This window comes from Artibeus jamaicensis, unplaced genomic scaffold (assembly GCF_021234435.1).
Source record: "Artibeus jamaicensis isolate MK-2021 breed Jamaican fruit bat unplaced genomic scaffold, CSHL_Jam_final contig_415, whole genome shotgun sequence".
NCBI lineage: Eukaryota > Metazoa > Chordata > Mammalia > Chiroptera > Phyllostomidae > Artibeus > Artibeus jamaicensis.
Window position 1 is genome coordinate 40,475,286 of NW_026521823.1, and position 21,968 is coordinate 40,497,253.

Below are 21,968 nucleotides of genomic sequence, written 5' to 3' on the forward strand. Positions count from 1 at the left end.
GGGTTAGGAACAGATCACCTGATGACTATGAATCTTAGAAAGAACTCGCAATTACAGCTACAGTGTGTAGAGCAACCACATTTACCATATCATTTAGTCTGGGCGCAAAGTCCAAATAATAATCCCATTAAGACACACAGGCTCTGAGGGACAGGGAGGGGCTGGAGACCTACCTTTGCAGAGTCAGAAACGTTGTCCCAGTAAGGAGAAGGGAAGTCCACCTGCCCCATCAAAATCTGGTCAAAAAGCACCTCCTGGTCATCACCACTTCTGTTTGGGTGGAGGACAACGGTAAGAAAGACACGGGACCAAACACCACCTCAGGGAATGTCCCATCACCCTTGGACACTGGAGACCTTCCCTTCCCCATCAATGGGTCAAATGATTTTTAGATTAGAATGAGTTTTTAGTTTACACGAACGAGCCACATGGAAGGCATGTAAATCAGCAGGCACAACATGGAGAAAGTAGTCGGCACAGTAACACTCTTATTATTGTCTTTTCCTGCTGCCGCCCCCTTAGTGCAGAAGGGGGGCTGGAGGGGGCTTCGCTGTGCTAAGGCACCGGGGGGACCACATACCCGCGGAACGGAGGGAAGCCGCACAGCAGGATGTAGGTGATCACGCCGGCTGCCCAGATGTCCACCTTGAGGCCGTACCTGGAAAAGCCAGGGACATCGGGGTTGGCAAGGTCAGGCTGGGACCACCTGTGGGGTGCGGCGAAGCAGCCGCTTCTGCTGTTCTAACTGGACGCGATGGAACACCTAACAATGAACACTAAACCGAACCCCGCCGGCCAGAGAGAACGCGAGGGGCGAGGGAGGAAGTGAGACTCTGGAAGGCGTGTGAACAGAAGTCAGAGCCAGGCCAGGCTGGGTCGTACGCAGGTATCAGCAAGTGAAGGGTTTCTGCCAAAAGGTTTATCACAGTCGAGTCAATTTTAAGATAGGGATGAACCCATGAGACTATCTCACTCCCTAATTTTAGAAATAATAATCACACATAGGACATTTTCCAATTTATAGAGCATTGACCTGTATTATCTTATTTTGTTTTCCCAAGTAAGTATTACTGCTTACTCTACAGAAGAGAAAACCGAGGTTTGGAGGGGTAAACAGTTTTGCTTGGCATCACGCAATTAGGCAGTGGCCACCAAGGCCTTCAAGGGCCGCCAGACCCTCTCTCTACCCCACAGCGCTCTGTCCCAGCAGGCCCCAGGCCCTGGAGAGAGGTCATGGCTACCAACCCGCTCTCCCCTCTCCCTCAAATTCGATGGGCAGGACGCTGCTCGTTCCCTCGCACGTCACCTGCGGGACCTCCCTACCAGGACTCCCTGACCATTTCCTCCGTGTTGCTGCCTCTCTGGCTGTGGTCCAAGTAGAAAGACTCTACAGCCGAGCCCGGCGGGCACACTCTGGACCAGCAGCTACAGCTCTGTGCGGCCGATGGAAGGGAAGAGCAGGTGGCAGTCCCGCACGGGCCGCTCTTCTGAACCCTTCTGTCGGCGGAGAGCACTGCAGACCCCGCCTGGGTGCTCGGTAAGAAATGGGGCTCTTTCTGGGAAGAGCATTTTGCTCACACAGCCCTGAGGTCAAAGGCCGACCCGCTGCCTGCAGCCATGAACTTACCTGATGTTCAATCAACAGAGTCTGAATTTATTCATCTGCCAAATGGGAGCGGGACCACCCACTGGGAGAGGGGGTCCCATGAAGGAGTCTAGGGCCTGGCGCCCAGCGGGTCCGCAGTGAGTGTCAGGCCTCCTGCCCCCCTCATTCAGGGGATTCTCGTTCCCGTGCTGCTCACAGAAGCCAGCAGACCGCCCTGCGATGCCTGAGGGCGTGGGCACCTCGCAGGTCAGCACCGGCGCCAAGTGGGCCGAACGGGGCCAGCGGACGGCCAGGCCCACCGAGCGACGGGACCGCGGGAGGCGGTGGTCTCCGCACACAGCGCCATCTGCTGCTCTCATCCCCATGGAGAACAGCTTTTACTCCGAACATTTTTAGTCTGAACAGTTTTTACTCTGGGCCTCATAACTGCTGTTCTATCTTCACCAAGGCTGGACAGAAGCCTTAAACGAGATCACAGTAACTAGCAGCTTTACTGGGAAAACAGAGAGGAAGGCTCCCAGTTTCAGGTAAAGAAAGAAAGAAAGAAAAAGACAGAGTTGAAGAGACCCCGTCACCCAGTCTGTCCGGTCCATGAGGCGGACCAGCGGGTTCTTCCTGGGGCACGGCCCATCCACGAGCACGCGGGAAGCGCTCACCCAGTCTCGGCGATGATTTCCGGAGCCACGTAGGTCGGGGTGCCGCAGACTGTGTACAGAGGACCGTCCACGATGGTGGCCAGGCCGAAGTCCCCCAGCTTCAGGGACTTGCTGCCGTCCTGGTGCTCGTACACCTGGGGTGAGGGACAACGGGGAAACTGCCTTCACCAGGAGCTCGGGGTGCATTCCGGGAGGAGCGAGGGCGCTGCGGCTCACACTCGCTGCGTTTACAGCAAAACCATCGGGCAGCTACGCAAGGATGCCCACACCAAGACACCCCTCTTTAGACCACTGCAGGACAAGAAGTGCGGCGCAGGATGAGCAGCTGGAAACCCACCGAATGAATGAGGGTAGGACAGCCGGGGGGAAGACCTGTGCTTGTTGAAATGCGTCCCGTTGGGAAGTGAGGACAGCAGGTTCCACGGTGGTTGGCAGTACACGTCTGTTAAAGGAAAAATGCGCACGGAGGAAAATGGGAGACCACGGCACGTCTGTCTCTCGGTAGTAGAATTACGGGAGCTCGCTTTTGCTTATTTTATCTGATGTTTCTACAATTAAAACTGATTTACGCAACACAATGAAATATAGAAGGTCTCTATGGCAGTATCCCCAATATCCAAAAATGATCACCGCTTTATTTTAATATAAGAAGCTTTAGCCTAGGCTGCTGTGGCTCAGTAGATTGAGTGCCGGCCTGCAAACCAAAGGCTCACCGGTTTGATTCCCAGTCAGGGCATATGCCTGGGTTGAAGGTCATGTCTCCAGTAGGGGGTGCATGAGAGACAACCACACATTAATGTTTCTCTCTCTTTTTCTCCCGTCCCCTCTCTAAAAATGAATAAATGAAATCTCTTTAAAAAATAAGCTTTAAAAATGAAATTCTTCAGTAATTGAACAGAAAAATCTACATATGTTAAAATATTTTTTAACAACAAGCAATTGAAAAGGATATTAGCATTTCAGTTCACCTGTGGCAATGTGGAAAGATTTATCACGTGCAGAGTCAGCACGCAGTCCAGGCTTCCTTATTAGGGCAGTGAAAGTCTCCGGCCCTTCACCCACCAAATTCAGAGAAGGATGCGTGTGGCCAGAGGCAAGGATTTCCCTGCTTTAGTTCTAGCCCAGCATCCAACCAAATGAACCTGCTCAGAAAGGTTTCCCAAACCACTTCTACTGTGTCAAAGAAAAGGTCAGAGGGCACCCAGAGTCCCGATTCAGGGCCCTCCACTGGAACCAACAAGACCAAGAAGAGAAGAGAACAGTGTGAGGCTGGTGTTCCCAGCGGAGGCAGCGGGGGCTGCCGGGAGACGGCGAGGCTCTCCAAGTACTGGGTTGGCCGAAAAATCCGTTACGTTCTTCCGTACGACAGCTCTGGCAGCGCTTAGTTGTCTTAGACTTCGTTCGACACAATTTTGCTAGACTGTATTGTGACAGCTGTCATATCAGTGTGCATTTTTAAAATTCTTATCAAAATGGGTGAATTCTTATGAGGCCATTTTAATACTGAAGAGGGAAGAAAATATGCAATATTTTCAGAGTATCATGCTTTATTATTTCCAGAAGGGTAAAAACACCAGTGAAACGCCAAAAAAGACTTGTGCAGTGTGTGGAGAAGGTGCTGTGACTGATCGAACGTGTCACAAGTGGTTTGTGGAGTTTCTTGTTGCTATAAACGCTTTGGCTAAATAACCCTTTGCCGTGGGGCTGCCTTCTGCATTGGAAGGTGCTGAGCGGTACCCCTGGCCCCTGTTCACCAGAAGCCAATGGTGGGAGACAGCCGACGGGCTCAAAATACTCAGATCAGTAAAGTGATGGGTGAAAATCAAAAATGTCTCTTTTTTTATGGGAAAAATGCAACGGACCTTTTGGCCAACCCAACATATCCGAGTCGTTCTTCCAACGGGGTGTGGCCCTGTGCTCCCTCCCTGGTGACCGCGCTGTGGTCAGGCCCACTTGCTACAGCCGTGGGAACCTCCTGCACCGCCGGCCCAGCTCTACACAGCAGGAGCCCCCTGCCATTCCCACACCGCGTCCGCCCGCCTCCGGAAGACTAGACAGACTTCTCACTGTGCGGCAGCCTCCGTGCAGATGTGTGGCCAGCTGAGCCACCACGTTCCAGGCCACCCCTTGGACTTAACTGTTCTGGCAGAGTCCGGCAGACCCTCCTCTCTGGAGAGGCTGCGCTTTTTCTGGGCAGAAAAACAGTCTTTTACTTTTCTCTGTGCTCCCCACTCGGAGCACAGAGTCTCTCCCTGGGGGCTGCCCTGCACTTGGGTTGTCAGGGTGGGGACAACACAAGTCCCTCACAGGCGTGGCTCTGCCCACCTGTATCTGGGAGGGACAGCGCCTCCTACTTGGACAAAGCAGCTGCCCGGTCCCGGTCAGCCCCGAGTCTGAGGGACGAACTCGACGGCATCAGAGCTGCAAAGTACGACGTCCCTGACTATCACCTTAGCCCGCCAGCCGCTCTGGTCACCCGACTAACAAGCCAGTGAGTCTCGTGAAAAGAAACCCAAGATAGAAACATCGAGCCGATCTTCATTAGGGTCATTTCCTAGAAGGAGCCTGACCGTTTACTCCCTTGATTCCAATTTGTTGCCGAAAACCTAACACACCAAGCAATTGCTTTCTCTGATGTTGTTGGGTCCCAACGCTCATAGTGGGTGTTTTTGCCAGATTGTGAAGGTGTCAATGCTCACACCTCTGTGTACACAGGACTCTTGGGGGCTTTCTGACCACCATGTCTATAATCCCCTAACTAACTAGATTCCGAAGCTGGACACAGGCAGGTGCTGGCCGCGCAGCCGTAAGTCCCACCTGAGTTCTAAATATAACCATGCAATTCTTGCACACAAAGCAAGGTTTTAATTTTGAACACCTACATTTTGATAGGAAGTCTGTCTTACATAAAGCCATATGCCGACTTTATTAATAGAGCTGAACAATAACTCAAAGTTTCCACAGTGAAGACAAGAAGCATGAAGAAACCTACCGGAAATAATGAAAATGAGGACTGCCTAAAAGTAACGTTTCTTAAGTCCACCAATACCACTGAAGTGAAGGACCTAGAACCTATCATTCTGACGTAGTTTTTCCTCTCTCTGACCATGTCCCCACGTCCCCCTTCGCTGCTTTGGAAACCGAGGGCAGAACTCTCAGGACGTCGAGAGGGCGCAGCGACAGTGACAAGAGACCATGCGAGCCGAGGGGTGAAGGCCCGAGCGTGTGGCTGAAACCGTCTGGACACAGAGCATCAGGAACGCTCCAGCCAAAATGTTTCCGCAGGTGAACAAACGTCCAGGCCTCCAGTTCGGAATTCTGTTCAACTCACTGACTTTTGGCAGGGCTGGAAACCGGGGGTGGGGGGGCTTTGGGCTTTTCTCTGTCAACCCATAGAGAGGAGGGTACAGAACAGCACACTCGGGGTCTCCTCCGCTCCGACGGGAGGGGCCCACTCACACCTGGGTGCACCCTCCTCCCTCCCCACGCCAGCCAAGGAGGGGCGCGAGGGAGGCCATCCGACAACGTAATTAAAACTGTGAAAATCACGGATGGCTCATCCATCTGCTTCAAACACACACGCATGCACACACGCACACTCACGAAATCATCTCCCGAAAGTCTCTTCCTAAATGGAAGCTATAAATCCACTTTGAACCAAGTTTTTAATTAAAGCATAGGAATCGGAAAAGCGTCTAACAAGTTCGCATTTAAAACGCCGAGCCCTTGGCTTATCGACCGCCCTGCCCCAGAACCGATCCTGCCTCGGGTCCTCTCTGTGTCCCCTCAGCCCGACCGTGATTCTGAAAGGACAGCAAAGGCCTGCCGCAGAGGCACGGGCACAGCAAGCGGCGCCCTGGCGTGAGGACTCTGGGCTGCTACTGCGCGTTAAGGCCTTCCTAAAACTCGGCCCCCACGCGAGGTGGGGGTGCACTAACTGTCCATCAAAGAGTCGCCACAGCACGAGCTGTGAGCTGACGTTCATCCGGGCCCTTCCCACACGGTGGATGTTCTCCCACGGCTTAGACTCCGAGGGGCCGTTAAGGAGAGGAGGATTAGTGCAAATTACCCAGTGTGCAGCGCTTGCCCTGGCTTCGCCAAGCAATAAAACGGTGTAATTGCACAGCCCTAATTGAATGCAGCCACACGCAACTGTGGGCCGCCGTACGCATCCTATTACCGTAAAGACCATCGGTGTTTTGTGAGCCGCTCTCGTGATCGCTGCAGATGGCGGCCATCGGAGGAGCCGTTCTCCAGGGTTTATTACATGGCTATAAAGACGTCCTGTGATTTGACAGACTAAACGTGTTAAATGGCCACAATTATGAAAAAGCGTCCAATTAGGCGCCGCAGGCATGGTCCGCCGGCCGCGGGTAGAGTGAGCGGTCGGGTGTCGGAGTTCTGGCACACTACACAAGGTTTTCCTTTCCTCAAGAAGCATTTTGTTTGTGCTTCCTTTTCCTTTACCTGGGGTTTTGCGGTAGCTGTAACTTACTGAACAGTAGATCTCTGGGCACACGTCTGATTTCCCACAGATTAGAAATGGACACCATTTGGAAAAGTTCTTTGAAAAACATGAAAGTGTCCATGCAAATCATAAAATGCAGCCCGCGGCCATAAAACAACAGGAAAGTTCACAGATAACCCGAACCCAGTCACAGGGTGTCTGTAATTCCCATAACAGAGACTCGGAGGTGCTAATGTAGCCGAGGTGTTGGGGACCCACAGTTCTCCATCTGGCTGGGAGTTCAAGGCTAACCCTGCTGAAATGCTGGCTAATGACTCATTAGGAGCCACTGAACTGTTTTTCACAGAGGAGCTCCGTAAGTACTAAAAATTATTTCACCAAACAAAATTGAGCAAAAGTGGGATGAAACCGACAAAGCTATGGGGGAAAAAACATGAATTTACTGTTTCACAAATTTGGTTCTTCTTTAACAAGACACTGGTTTTCTCCACCACAGCAGACAGCCTTGATGGTTCTAAGGGAAATGGGTTAAACATAAATCTTCAGTCTTTCAGAACTGAAATACAGGGCCCGGCAGAAGTAAGGCCATTGAGTGTGGCTGGTAGAGTACGTGAGCGTCTCACACAAGATGGACAGAGATCTGAACACATCAGCTAAAACATCACACGGTGTTCTGGAGCATGACATGGTTATGTTAGAGAATTACATGCTTATGATTTTGTAATAGAAGATTTTGTGATAGAAAAAAGGGTTGTTATTTGTGCCGGATCCTGTACAACATCTATACCGCGAATTATTTAGCAAAATGTTACTCATGGTGCACATACCTTAGAATTAAATCTCCTACAGAAAAAAAAATTACTAAAAAAATTAAATGCCTACATGTAAAATTTTTATGACATCAAATGTTAAGGAAAATAATGAAATACAAAGAAGTCAGAAGAGGTGGACCGATATTGGAGGGAAACATGAAGGACTTTTCCAGAGGGTCACCCCAGAGGCATCTGGGAAGACAGAGAGAGTGTGAACCGCGGGAGACTGTCACCCTCACTGTCACAGGGTCAGGCAACGGCCAGGGAGGAGCTCTGTGCGGCCGCAGTGAGACGCCGGAAACACACGCGAATTCCGGGCTCTGCGAGCTCCGGCGCGAACCCAGGCTGTTGCTATAACTGGGGAGGAGGCATCCTGCCATCTTTCACAGTTTCGTTACCTTTTGTCACACAAGTAACATCCCACACGGCACTGCAGGAGAAATACAGAAGACACAGAAGACAGAGAATATACAGAAAAGGACTTACGTCCACCCATCCTCTGTCCACCTGGAAATGACCCTGTTGACATTCAGAAGTGCGGACCCCAGAGCTGTCTCTCTCTCTCTCTCTCTCTCTCTCTCTCTCACACACACACTTCTGGTTTTGCGGTGGCTACTCCACCGCCCTGAAGCTTTCCCATTTTCCACCGGGCAGCCTCGCATGCACACACCTGATGAACTTCACCACGCTCTACTCCGTCCACCCTGCCCTGGGCTAACCTCCAGGCCCTGACCCGGTGGGCAGTGCCCTTTCCCGATGGTGACACTGTTTGAGCACAGGAGTCCAGTGCGGTTCCACGTCTTCAGTCCTCTCCGTGAGACGCTCATGGAACTGACCGGGTCCGGTCAGGTGTTCCCACAACGGCCTTCCCGCGGTGACCACCCAAACAACCACACCTAAGGGGCTCAGTCCCCACGGTTCGGGCTCACTTCCAGTTGAACTCCACCTTACTGATTTGGGCCCTTCATAGACCTAAAGATAGTTCTGGGTCTTAATGCTGTCACTTGGTGAGACACACCTTCACTTGACTGGCTGATGCTGGTTAGGGCAGAGCTGGTACGGACTCTGGGGACACTCCTGGCCCCTCACCACGAGACAACCCTGGGGGCTCAAGTTCATCGCTGAGACTGGGTAAGCGCTTCCTGTGTGGTCAGGGACCTGCTGTGCCGGCCCAAGAACGAACGAGCTATCCTATCACAGAACGGACTTATTTTGGGGTTCTGGGGTGGGGTTTGTGCAGAAGGCAAGTTGCCATTTTGTGAACTCAGTGTTGGCGTGGACAGGAACTTAGGAAGAGCTGGAGCACAGCCCACTCGGGGAAACAGGATACAAAGCCTTTGGTGCGAACGAGGGCCAGGAGCTACGCAGGCGGCTGCTCGGAGCAGGCATGGCACGTTCAAGGCGCAAGTTCTGCCTGAGAGCGATACGGTTGCTGAACACTGTTACATTTCAAGAACATTACTGTGTTTACTTCTGGAATCTAATAAACATTACTGATGTAAGCTGTATTTTGCCAGTAAAGACCTTCACTTTCCTAAGGAAGTGGCGTTAAAGGCCCCTCCCCCAGCTCCCTGGGAGGAGCACTGGCCAGAGGGGTGGTTTTTGCTGCCAAGGCTACAAGCCTGCCACCTAGTGGTGACCCATGGGAACTGAAGGCAGTTGATCTTAGACAATTTTTGTGTGGTTTTTGTTTGTAAAAAAGCAAAAGGTTCCTTATAGTCATAAACTACCATGCACGCATGCGCGCGCGCGCGCACACACACACACACACACACACACACTATGGTCCCGGGTATCAGTGCAGCTGGAAAATGCCATTGTTTCTCTTCCCATTCAGTGAGGTTCAGGCTGAGGCCGAGTCCTCAATGGAAGATGGGTCGAGAAAGGCCTTGGGCGTGTCCTGCTGGGCCTGTCCTCTGGTTTGGGAAGAAGTTCCACTCATTCGTGTTCTCATTTAATCTCATCCGCCCCCTCATCCTCCTGCCACTCATCCATACAACTAGTAAACCCCTGTGCGGGTCACACAGACCAGAGAGATACGTTCATTACTAGTGTGTGCTGGAATGTGAAATAGAAAAACACCGCAGACACACAGCGAGTCATGACCTTGAGCCTGTGCATCTGACATACGTAACAATATTTAAGAAGAGAGTTTACTGAGTTCTGGCCAAGTTGGAGGCATAGGTACAAATGCTTCACTTCCTCACACAACCAAAGGGAGAATAACAACCAATTTAAAAACAATAAACAACCAGAACTGCCAGAAAATCAACCTACATGGAACTCTGACAACCAAGGAGTTCAAGAAACATTCGTTGAGACTGGCAGGAGGGGCGGAGATGGGCAGGTGGGCAGAGAGGACCCTCGGCACAGTGGCGGACTGGGAAACTAAAGACTCAGAACCTCTGGCTGTAAAAATCTGTGGGGGTTGCGAAGGCGGGAGAGACTCCCAGCCTCATAGGAGAGTTCACTGGAGAGAACCACAGGATCCTAGAACGTACACACACCCACCCACCTGGAAATCAGCACCTGAAAGGGCACAGTCCACCTGTGGGAAGTGGGGGAAGTGACAGGAAGTGAGGCTGGAGTGGAGCCAGCGAGCGACGTCATTTCCTCTCCGACCCCTCCCCCACAGATGGCGCCACAACACAGCAGAGAGCGCTGCCCGCCCTGTTTCCCAACGCCTAGGGCTCCTCCCCTCATACGTAACAGGTGCAACAAGACAAAGAAATATGGCCCAAATGAAAGAAGAGATCAAAGCTCCAGAAAAAATACAACTAAGTGATGAAGAGACAGCCAACCTATCAGATGCACAGTTCAAAACACTGGTCATCAGGATGCTCACAGGACTGGTTGAGTTTCATCACAAAATGAAGGAAGACACGAAGGCTATACAAAGTGAACTAAAGGAAAGTATTCCGGGAACCAACAGGGAAGGGAAGGAAACAGTAAACATAAGGAAAGAATCTTAAAAGCAGCAAGAGAAAAAGAGACAGTCACCTACAAAGGAGTTCCCATAAGACTGTCAGCTCATTTCTCAAAAGAAACCTCTCAGGCAAGAAGGGGCTGGAAAGAAGTATTCCAAGTCATGAAGGGCAAGGACCTACATCCAAGATTGCTCTACCCAGCAAAGTTTTCATTTGGAATGGAAGAGCACGGCATGTTAAAGGGACTTACGTAAGAAATAGGAGAAGATCAAAAATATGGACAGTAAAATGACAACACACTCACCACTAGCAACAACTGAACCTAAAAAACAAAAACTAAGTAAACAACGATAGCAGGAGCAGAATCACAGAAATAGAGACCACATGGAGCGTTATCAGCAGGGAGGGGGAGGGGGTCACGGGAGAGGAAGGTACAGAGAATAAGAAGCATAAATGGTAGGTACAAAATAGACAGGGGGAGGGTAAGAATAGTGTGGGAAATGGAGAAGCCAAAGAATTTATCTGTATGACCCACGCTGGGGGTGCGGGGTGTCCAGGGCAGAGAGAGAATAAAGGGGAGAAAAAAACTGGAACAACTGTAATAGCATAATCAATAAAATATACTTAAAATACAAAGTTGTTCAATTTAAAAGAAAAAGAGAAAAGAGTTATTTGCGTCTTTCAGCTCAGCCACGACCTCCACAGCATCCGGCCTACAGAGCAAAAGGCACCACATCCAATCTTTGGCATAATCAGCTTATGTAAAAAAAAGAAAACTTAGTCCTGATACAAAAAGAAAATTGTAAAAGGTATTGCTATTGCCTCAGTTCCCAATTTTACCTAAAATGTGGCTGGAAACATCACTGCAAATCAAATAATATGTTCTTATTAAAACGTGTTGACACGGCCGAATACTTGGCCTTGAATACGTCATTCATATGACCAGAACAGACCCTCACGGCCAACCTACAACACTTTTATATTGTCCTATAAGAATTGCAAATTGGACATTCTAAAGTTGTTCTGTACATACTACCACACTGCACCAAAGGAAATGTAGAACTGAATTATCACTTGTAAATAAAGCTTGGCTAGTTACAACAAATACTTAACTAGCAAAAATTTTGTTAGTAGACTAAAAAATTGTTAAGTTTTTTGAGGCCCCTAAACAGAACAGCAGTGCAAATTGTGCACTGAGGCCTCCTTAGTTATTTGGTGAGTTTCCCTGTAGTAAGAAAATAGATTTAAAAATCTTTATATGAGCCCTGGCTGGTGTGGCTCAGTGGGCTGAGTGCCGGCCTGTGAACCAAAGGTTTGCTGCTTTGACTCCCAGTCAGGGCACAGGCCTGGGCTGTGGGCCGGGTCCCCAGTAGGGGGCGCAGGAGAGGCAACCACACAAAGATATTTCTCTCCTTTCTCCTCTCTCTAAAAATAAGCAAATAAATAAATAAAAGTAAAAATCTTTATACTAAATTTATTATAATATTTTTCAAAAATAGTCTCTAGCCCTATGTTTTGCCATGATAGAGCAAATCCGTGCATGGCAAAGAGTAAAATTTAAAAGCCATGTCCAGAAAAATAAAATATAATTTTTATAATATACAAGTTTATTGTTAAAGTTTTATTTTTAGGGATAATTTCACTTTTATTACAAATAAAAGGGGGTAAGAAGGAAGGGAACTCGTAGTTCCGTGTTTTCTTTTTATCTTCACGAAGTCTCCCCTTGAAGAAGGCTCACAGGAGTTAAGCAACTTGTTCAAGGTCAGAAGAGCAGCCAAAGGAAGAGCAGAGCCCTTGGTCTTGACCCTGTGGGCGTCTGACTCTGAGTCCTGGGCAGGTGAGTGGGAACCTCCCGGGACGAAGGGACTAACGGCCTGAGTATTTGTGTGTTAAGTGCCCCTGTTTCTACCTGGATGTCCCTCCCTGAGGCCACACGTCTCTTCCCAGGCACAGTACGTGGCGCGCAGCTAACACGGCATAAACCACCCTGTCGGCTCCTAGCCTGACGCAGCCCAGCAGTTCAAGCCTGGGCCCCGGAGGGGGGCAGAGGAGGGCAGAGACCTCGGCTCTGCCCCGGGGGGTTGACTCCCAGGCAGGCACATGGCACAGTGGTGGAAGTTACCCCTGTTCGGTTCTTGTGCGCACCCAATGAGACAGTGAGTACGGAGCCCTCAGCGCAACCTGTGCACCCGGAAGGTTCTCCATCACAGCGGGTCTCCTCGGCCTTGACTGTGGACCCAGCGCTGGGCTGCCCTGTGCTCTCAGACCTTGTGGATACGAATCGCGTGGGACAGCTGCCATGCACACCTGCCGGTCACCGGGGCCGGTCCGAAATTCGAGATTTCAGCAGGGATCTGGGAGTGACTGTGACGCAGGGGGATCTCTAGACCACCCTCAGAGACATGCTGCTTCAGAAAGAGGACCCTCAGTTCCCAGACTTCTACAGAGAGGGACAAGCTAACAGTCAGGCACAGTGCACGGCTCTCGGGGGTGGGCAAGGAGGGGAGAGGAAGAGCAGCATCTTGGAGGGGAAACGGGGTCGATTCGTTAACATTCCAGCCCCAACAGCCAGCACAGTTTGTTCCTGCCGTGCTCGCCAGGGACAGAGCCCCGATGCCCCGTCTGCCCCGCCCCTGTCCAGGCTTCCCCTTCACTTCAGGCTCGGACACAGGGCCCATCAGCTCCCACAACTCCTCCCCGGAGGTGGGGGCGGGAAGGGCTCGGGTGAAGCAAACCCAACAGCTGCAGAGGGGTTAGAACGTCTCTGGTTTTTAAACTCAGTCTTCGCCGCGGTTACTTTCTTGCTGAGGGGCTGCTGTCCTTTGAAACCCATTGGGATGTACTCTTGTAGCTTTCAGACCATATTGGGGGGAGCAAATCGTAGGGCTGCCCTTGAGTGCATGAAACACAGGCTTAATTATTGTATCATTGCTGCTTAATTATTATATCTTTTCCATGCAAACGACCGTGACCCCACTTTCACCCGCCCCTGCATTGTAAGGAAGTAAGTTTGGGAGAGTCAGAGAAACAAAAGGGCTTCCTTTTTTTTTCTAAGCAAAACTTTCTAACTTTCTATAAAAGTGCTGTTGATAAATAATATGTGTGAATTAATGTTGCTCGTGGCCCTTGGCCTAGCCCTCAGCCTCGCCAAAGCCCTACCAGGGGGTCCAACCTCTGGCTGCTTGAGGCCCAGGACACCTGTGAATTCGGCCCAACACACAATCGTGAATTTACTTGAAATCTTTTCTTGGCTCATCAGTTTCCACTAGTGTTTGTGTGTTTAGTGTGGGGCCCAAGACAACCCTTCCTCTGCAGTGTGGGCCAGAGACGCCAGAAGACTGGACACCCCTGCCGGACCCCAAGTCCTGTTGGCGGCCCCCTACTGGGGTTTCCTTCGCTAACGAGGCCTGGGACCCCAGCAGCGCAATGACGTCACGAATCAACTGAGCGGACCTTTTCCTGCCCATCCCCGGAGGCCAGCTGAGGACTGGCCGTCGAGACACTGGGTTTAAAGAAAGAGGAGAAAACAGACAAGAAACTCGAGGGACACGGTCCCTGCCCCCAGCCCCCCCCCCAGCAGCTGGGGCTCCCGAGGCCCCGTGGGCGGGGGCGGGGCGCGGTCCCTCACCAGCAGGTTCTCGGGCTTGATGTCGCGGTGCACGATGTTCAGGCTGTGCAGGTACTTGACGGCGCTGGCCAGGTTGTAGAGCATCCCGCTGGCGTCACGCTCCGTGTACTTGTTCGTGGACGTGATGGCGTCAAACAGGTCCCCTCCCTGGGGAGAGGCAGCAGGTTAGCGGGTGTCCGTGGAGCAGCCTGAAGAGGGACCCACCGGCTCTGGGGACCGAGGGGGCGAGCAGGGCCTCCCCACCCCCTTCCGCTCAGAGGCCCGGCGACCTGGCGGAGCTCTCTCTCCGGGGTGGGAGCTTCCCTCCGATGCTCAAAGGGAGACGCTGGTGAGGAACCTCCACCCCAGGCCCCAGCCAGCAGGGGGGCGGATGCCTTGTGACACCCGGGCGTCCCGGTGGCACGTGGTAGGAGCCTCACACCAGCCCCCAGCTGGACCCTGACCCCCCAAGTGAGGCACAGGGAACAATGCGAAGGGCAGCCTCGTGCCCTGGGAATCCACACACGGTTCCCTTCCCCTCTCAGCCGGTGTGGTGTCCCTTTTTTCAATCGTGTGCTTCTTTTCGAGAAGCAGAGGAAAGAACCAGAAACCGCCATTTCACAGGTGCGAGAGGGAGGGAGGAGGGGGAGGAATTTCAATGGAGGTTTCCTAGGACCAATACAAGGGGGAACCCTAAAAACCCAGAATTTATTTATTTTATTTTATTTATTTATTTATTTTTAGAGAGAGAGAGGAAGGGAGAGAGAAAGGGAGAGAAACATCTATGTGTGGTTACCTCTCAAGTGGTCCCACTGGGAGACTTGGCCTGCAACCCAGGCCTGTGCCCTGACTGGGAATCAAACCAGCAACCCTTTGGTTCGTAGCCTGTGCTCAACCCACTGAGCTACGCCAGCCAGGGCCCAGAATTTATTTATAAAAATTGTGCATTTATTCTCACACATTTAAACATTGGACACCTTCAAAGTCCTCTCCATCTGATTCAGAACACATATCGAGACTTTTTCCACTGCTCAAACAGTTTTTGAGCTCATCGATGTTGGTGCCTTTTAGTGCTTCTGCTGTTTTTTGTCTCACCTCCTCCACATCCGCAAAACGCTTCCCTTTGAAACTTTTTTCATCCGGGGAAACAAAAATAAAAGTCGCCCAGGACAAGATCGGGGAATAGGGAGGATGGGCCCTGAGGGTCATGCCTTTTTTGAGTCAGAAACTGCTGAACACCTAGCCTGGTGTGGGCAGGTGCGCCTGCAAATCACCCATCTTGAAATGGGCAAATGTGTTGAAAGTACCTACAAAAAACATTCACTGAAACAGAACCCAGACTCTCACAACAACGCCAGCTAGTGCACAGATACAGATGATTTCCTGGAACACTCCCCTAGTGGGGGAGACCTGACCTACAAGGGCCCTGCCCTCCAGAAGCTAATTCCTGGGTTTTGGGGGGTCCCACCTTGTATCCACCTGAACTTTTGTCTGCCGTGTTCCCTGCCGACTTACTGTTCTTTGGTGAAACAGAATGGTCCTAGGCCCCCCTTTCAGTTCTGTGTATTTGAACTGGGTTGGAAAACTCGGGTCTGGTGCAGGGAACAGCGTTTGTGTCATTCTTGCGTCAGACAGTGCGCCTGCTCCACAGCTGGGCACCGTACATGGCTGTGTCCAGCGGCTCCCTCTGGTGGCGGGGACTCGACTTTTCTCCTTCACTGGGCTGACAATTTCCCAATCCCTGTGCGGCCTGACCTTTGCCCTGCGCAGTCCCCACTCAGCGGGCTCCCCCTGTCCATGCCCCCTCGGCGGGTTCTCAGCTGCCCAAGCACAGATGTTGTTTTCAGAACGAACACTCTCTCTCTGCACCTCCTGTCCCGCTCAAAGCCAACGCCACTGTAAGGGGGCTTCTGTCCGTGCCCCACCCTGGGGGGGTGGGATCGCTACCGCGGTCTGTGTGGACAGCCCCCGGTCCCCCACCCGTCCCCCAGGGCCCCAGGCTCAGGGCCTCCTGGAGCCTCATTCCTCAGCTTCCCCCCTCCCCCCGGAGCAGCCCCGCAGCCAGCCAGCCCTCCCGCAGGGCGTGTGGGGCCCCGTCGTCCAGGCCCTCCCGTCCCAGGGGGGTGGACGTCCTTGGGGCTTCATCCTGGGTTGCTGCAATGGCTGACGGCCTGCCTGCCTCCGAGTCTGTGCCCGCGGCATCCCACCCACGGACCGTCTCCTTCCCACGCAGCATATGGGTGTGGACATCCCGTCTCTCTCGGAGGAGCCAGCAGTCTGTCCCACGGCTCAGCACGTCCAGCCCCCACCCCTGTTCTACCCTGTCTAACCTCCTCTCCTGCTGCTTCCTGCCCCTTCGTGATCCTGGCCCCCCAAACCGGCCCAGTCACTCTGTGGCCAAGCCTGTGCTGGTCAGAGCTCCCCCCCGGACGTCCCGGGTTCAATCCCCAAGGCCGCCTCCCCGACGAGGTCTGCCTTGCTCGGTCCGCCTGTGCGCCCTGCTGCAGGCTCAGGTCTCACGTCCTGTTCTTGACAATCACGGGATTTGGCTTTGAATCACGGTCCCTCCCGTTTTCCGTGGCGCCAGCCTGGTTTGTCCTGTCGCAGCAGGCTCTCTCAGGCACAGCAAGGGACCCTGGGGACCTGTCATCAGGTCAACACGACACTCAGGTGCGAGAAGAACAGAGCTGCCGGAAAACTAAACGCTCCACATCCTAGCACTTCTGACGACCGGAACCGTCAAACAGGGAAGCGGAGGGGACGGGCAGGCCACCTCGTGTCACAGGCAGCTGTCCCCGCCATTTCGCCCTGTCTGCGCTCAGCGACCTAACAGAGAGCAGTGCCGTGGGTTGCGGCAGAACAAGGGGGCGAAGCTCACAGGAGGGCAGCAGTTCTGTCCCCGGTACCGTTACGATGGGGACGTTCTTCCGTTAGGTTGGCGACTAAAAGTCTAGCGCTTGTTGATACAGGAAGGGGGCGTGCAGTTCACGGGAGCACAGTCTCTGCCAGGACAATAACGGCACTGGTCGTATCGGTACCAACACCTCCTGTGTCACACAGACTGGGGCAAGCCACTCCTCTCCTGCCCACTAGTCACTCCTAGGCAGGTGCGCACGACGGAACTGAGGCCCAGGGAGGGACCCAAGGTTGGGGAGCTATTAGGTCGAGGCCGGGTTTGGACTCTGCGGTGCAGCTCTAATATCGATACGAGTCTCCAACCACGATGCCAATGTACACAGAGGACAGAGCGCACGCCGATGCGGGAAACCCAGCGCGGTTTTGCACAGGACCGTTCAGGGGGCCCCGTGGAGGCTCAGTTCTTTTTTCCAAGACACCCACCTTCACCAGCTCCATGACGAGGTACAGCTCCGTTGGCACATCCATCTCTTCGATGAGCAGAACGATGTTGGGGTGCTTCACTCTTCGCAGGATGGACACCTCGTTCTGGATCATGTGCTCCTGCCCAGGACGAGAGCAGTGTTACCAGGCACGCCCGGGCACGGGACGCGGTCCCGCAGGCGGGCGACCCTGCGCTTTGCGAAGGCCGAGGGGTGCGCGTTTTGGTAAAACGTGAGGGCTATTTCTCAGATTCCGGTCTTTGCATAGCCTAGAATCGCCAACAGATGTCAAAGGTCCTTAGAAATGATACTTGTGATTTCAGAAATTATCGCAACCACCGCAAGGGCATGTGGGAATGGGAGTGAACCCTGAGATCACGAGAGCGACGTGAGAAAGAAACCAAACTGGCGAACGAGGGGAGGGGTGGAAGCAGCACCCACTCCTTCTGGCTACTTTGTCCGAGGACCACGGGGAAGGGTGAGATCTGGCTAGTCTGTGACTTCCTGTCCCACCAGAACACAGCAGCGGGGGACGGGTTCGCGCTTGTCCCGGAGCTGATGTCTCTGTCCCCTCCCCCCCCATACTGTGTGTTCACAGAATAAACCTCACACATACTTTGCCTCGACATTTGCTTTTCTTGATAATTTTCAGAGCATATTCCCTAGCCGTTGACCTGCAACGAGAGAAAGAAAATTTTGTTAAGTAAACTTAATTTGAGATATATTGAATCATCTTGTTAAAGGCGTCTCGCTTGTCCCACAGACCTTGCCTCACGGTATAAATATTTCATGAATGACTCTTTTTCCCCAAGAAACGTGTGAACTCTCGGGGACTGAGCAGGTGTGAGGACGGCACACACACTCGCGTGGAAACACGCGTCCTGACACCAGCGCTCTGGCCCGGGCCCAGTGGCTCCTGCCCTGCTGCTCGGGGGCCCGAGACGGCCGTGGGCCCTGCCCTCCTCCTTCCAGCCACCCAGAGGTTCACTCTCCCCGGAGCGTAGCCGGGGCCACTTCATGGATGGGCCACGCGCATGGGCTCCCCGGGAACCCGGAGGGAACAGCCCACACACCTTTAACTCGGGTTCCGGGTGCGAGCCTCTGAGGCGATGGCTGCCCCAGGTCACAGAGACACAACAGAGGTGACAGTGAAAATCAACTCACCCTCTGAAGCCACGGGGCAGTGGAGGCCACATAAGCAGGGGCTTCTGGGGTCTCTGGTTCTCACAGACCCCGACCAACCCCACCCGCCTCCGTGACACACGGGGCGGGGAGGGCTGGCCACGCGGCCACCTGCAAAGAGCTCCCTGGGCCGTGTGGCCGTGACTAAGACACTGTGGCCCAGGCCACCCCACGTTCACCGCCAGAGGACACCACGCAGATGGAACCATCAGGATAATTGACCCTGTGCAACAGGCCGTGCGTCTTGCTTCCCGGTGGGAAACCAGGACTGCGGCCTCTTCCCTGCAGGCAAAGCCACCTTTCAGGACCCACATGAACCCGGTGGGAGTGAGGTGGGCAAAGACCAGCGTTTTACAGCAGGGTTTGGAAGTCCCCAGTACGGAAAACCAAAGGGGGCCTCCCAGCCACACGGCTGGAGGGGGAGGGGCTCGCTGGGAGCGGGTCGGGCGGTCAGGTGTCGCCTCTGAGTTTGAGGGGCAGACACACAGACACGGCCCCTTCTTCGAGTCTAGAAATGCGTCTTCCATCACCGTCCCAGGTCCCCACATGCCGCCAGCTCGCAGAAGATAATAAATGGGGACGGAATTTTTATAATTACATTGGGTGACTGGAACAGAGTAAAATAATCTGGTAGAAGCCTATTCTCTCCACTAGGGGGCTCTTCAGATCAGACGGGCAATGGCGGCTGGTCCCTCTGCCTCAGAGACTCCCGGGCAGCCAGTCCCCAGGCTCGGTTCATTCGGTCTTGTCGGTCCTTCAGGCCCCAGATGTGCGGACAGGGGGTGATGGAGGATGCACGAGCTGGCCTCAGCCAGGTGCTGGGCCTGGGTGCTCAGCGTGCCCTCCCCCCCAAAAAAAACACCAGACTATCGGCCAGGCAATGGTGCAGCAGGGAGAAAAACACTTCGGTAAGAGGGAACACGAAAGATCGGGCACTGGAAATGTACAATGCTGCACGGGCGCGTGGGTCCATGGGAAACAAAATGACCTACGAAGGGACTCCTCATGTTACGGAACACTCACAGGGCCCTTGAGGCTTCTTTGTCCGCAGACCGAAGAATCCGTAATCAAGAGGGAAGCTAAGAGCTGAAGTACTTCTGCATTCCGCTTTTCAAGATTCACTGGAAAGATTCTGGTAACGCTGGATGGAGGCTAGAATCCCTGAGCAACATCCTAGCTGGTTGAGAAGGGTTCATGGGGCAGCCAGCAAGTCTGGATGCATGGGCTGGCCACTTGGAGCATGGCCTGCTGTCTCAGAACGGGCCGGGGCAGGGGACCGTGGAAAGGCCCAGGAAGCCTGAGGCGAGGGCACCTCACCAGGAGCCCTCTGCTGGGCTCAACAACCTCTTGTTGGTGCCTCTTGGTGCTTTGCCTTTTCTCGGGGCCTCAGAAAGCTGCAGAAAACAGCTTCAAAACAGAGCACGCTTCTGCCCACCACCTGCCTTTGGCATGTCCCGGGGGCTCCCAAGGCCACTTGGATGTGGCAGCCACTATGGAAAGAAGCTGGCAAGGGACCGTGCACAGAAAGGCTGCGGCAGCACTGTTACTGAGGCTGCCGTTGTACCAAATTCTCTGCGGGACAGGGCAGCATTAACAGAGCCAGGGAAATACTCGCTCTCGTTAGTGCACATTCATCCTTCAAAGTGCGGCAGGGGGCCCTGCCAGCGGGTGCCACTCACAGCGTCCTCAGCTCGCTTTTGTTTTCTTGGGCCCCTGGAAACTATTAAGAGAATGTTTCGTGGAGCCTCCAGGGAGGGAGGGCACACGCCATATGTCCTCCACCGGAGGGGCGCTCGAACACTTTCTGCCGCAATCTGGTGTTTAGACTCTGACGGCTGGGACCGTGAGGCCCGGAGGGTGGACTCAGCCAAAATACATGCCACCCAGACTGGAAAGGGAGAGATGCATGCTGGGTGGAAAGAGGAGGGACCTCAACCGTGGGGAAGACCGGTGCTGCCAAGCAAAGACGCCGCTCTGACCCACGCACTCGCTGGGACAAACAGCAGGGGCCACCGCACCAGGCTCAGCGGCTGAGAGACGCTGGCAGGTACTCAGACAGCCCACCGTGGAAGGGCACAGCGACCCCCACAACAATGGGTGTGAGGCTGCGGCGGGAACAGACATGTCCCCATCAGTGAAAGTGCACACGCCTCGTGGAATCACACAAGCACACGCAGTCCCACCCCTTGCCTGCGAGGGGGCTCTTCCAGGTTAGTTTCTGTCTTTTCTGCCCAGGGACAAATGCGGTGTGCGTGGCCGGGGCTCTGCTAAGCCATGTCCTGTGGGAGCCGCCTCACTGGGGACCGTGGAGAAGAGCGGCCAGGCATGTCAGCTTGGAGCGGGCTCGGATCTGCACCTGCTCAGGGCTGAGGGAGCCGAGTGACCTGGGGCTTTCTCTGCGTGAAATCAAAACAGCACTGACAGTGTGGAATCGTCGTAATAATTAAAGGGAACGTCAGATGCTAAGGGTGTGTCCTTTTTGCTCAGGGAACAGTGGCCACTCCTGGTCTGGACTAGTGAGGCCCTGGAATGTATAGGGTCATGTGCTCCCTCTGGCAGAGACCGGACAGTGGTCACGGCGCCGAGGACGGGGTGAGAGGGAGAAAGGGCAGCAAAGGGCTTTCCCGAGGCCCTGGTGACCAGCTTGTGCCCCTCACAAAAAGTGGCTGCCCCTGTGAGTGCTGTCACTGTAGCGAAGATCCCGGTCCGGTGGGCCTGCAGGGCGGAGCGGAGTTTGGGGTCCCGGGCCCAAGGGTGGCTTCCCGAGGGCGCCCCCGCCTCCATCAAGGAAGCCCCTTCCAAGGCGTGGCAGCGGGTTCGTGGAGCAAATCAGGGGACACTGGGCACCGTAGGGACAGCCCTGGTGTCTAAGGCCACAGACTTCCCAACCAACTGCGCTTCTAAGCCGGAGGCTGGGGGACGAGAACAAGCTCTGCTCTCCAGGCTACAGCCTCCAGTTGGTCTGGTGCTCTCTCTGCAAGGGCCCGTGCGAGCAGGGAGGGGCTCTGGGCGCTGTGCTCGCACTGTTCTCACACTGGTGGCGCACCCAGGCCCACGGGGGCAGAAAAGGGCGTCAGGGAGGCCTGCCCGCCCCGGGGCCAGCTCCCTCCCGCTGGGAAGGAGGCAGGTTCCCCCAGACATTTCCACACTCTGCTCGCCCAGCCCGGACGGGACGCTGCCATGAGAAGCCGGCAAAGAAACGGTTCCAACCTGGTGCTGAGCTCAGGGTGTGAGGGCCCCTGCACTGGGGCTGTAGCTCCATCCGTTGTCACCCTCCCACCCCACCCCCCCGTCTCGTTGCCACCAGCTCCTGTCCTGACTGGGCGTCGAGATCCCACGGGCTGGCCTTGCCCTCTACCCCCTTCTCTTGGG

At 53.9% G+C, this 21,968-nt stretch overlaps 1 protein-coding gene across 2 annotated transcripts in view; it reads right to left on the reverse strand.

Annotated features, from left to right (window-relative positions):
• The window catches only part of DCLK1 (doublecortin like kinase 1), a 232,655-nt gene that overhangs the window by 33,370 nt on the left and 177,317 nt on the right, over window positions 1-21,968 (reverse strand). For both annotated transcript variants that reach the window (XM_053665597.1, XM_053665598.1), the window contains 6 exons: window positions 18,031-18,088; window positions 17,416-17,535; window positions 14,098-14,244; window positions 2,263-2,396; window positions 581-658; window positions 174-270 (listed from right to left, as the gene is read on the reverse strand). In XM_053665597.1, coding sequence (XP_053521572.1) covers window positions 174-270; window positions 581-658; window positions 2,263-2,396; window positions 14,098-14,244; window positions 17,416-17,535; window positions 18,031-18,088 — 634 coding nt within the window. The remainder of the gene's footprint in view (window positions 1-173; window positions 271-580; window positions 659-2,262; window positions 2,397-14,097; window positions 14,245-17,415; window positions 17,536-18,030; window positions 18,089-21,968) is intronic.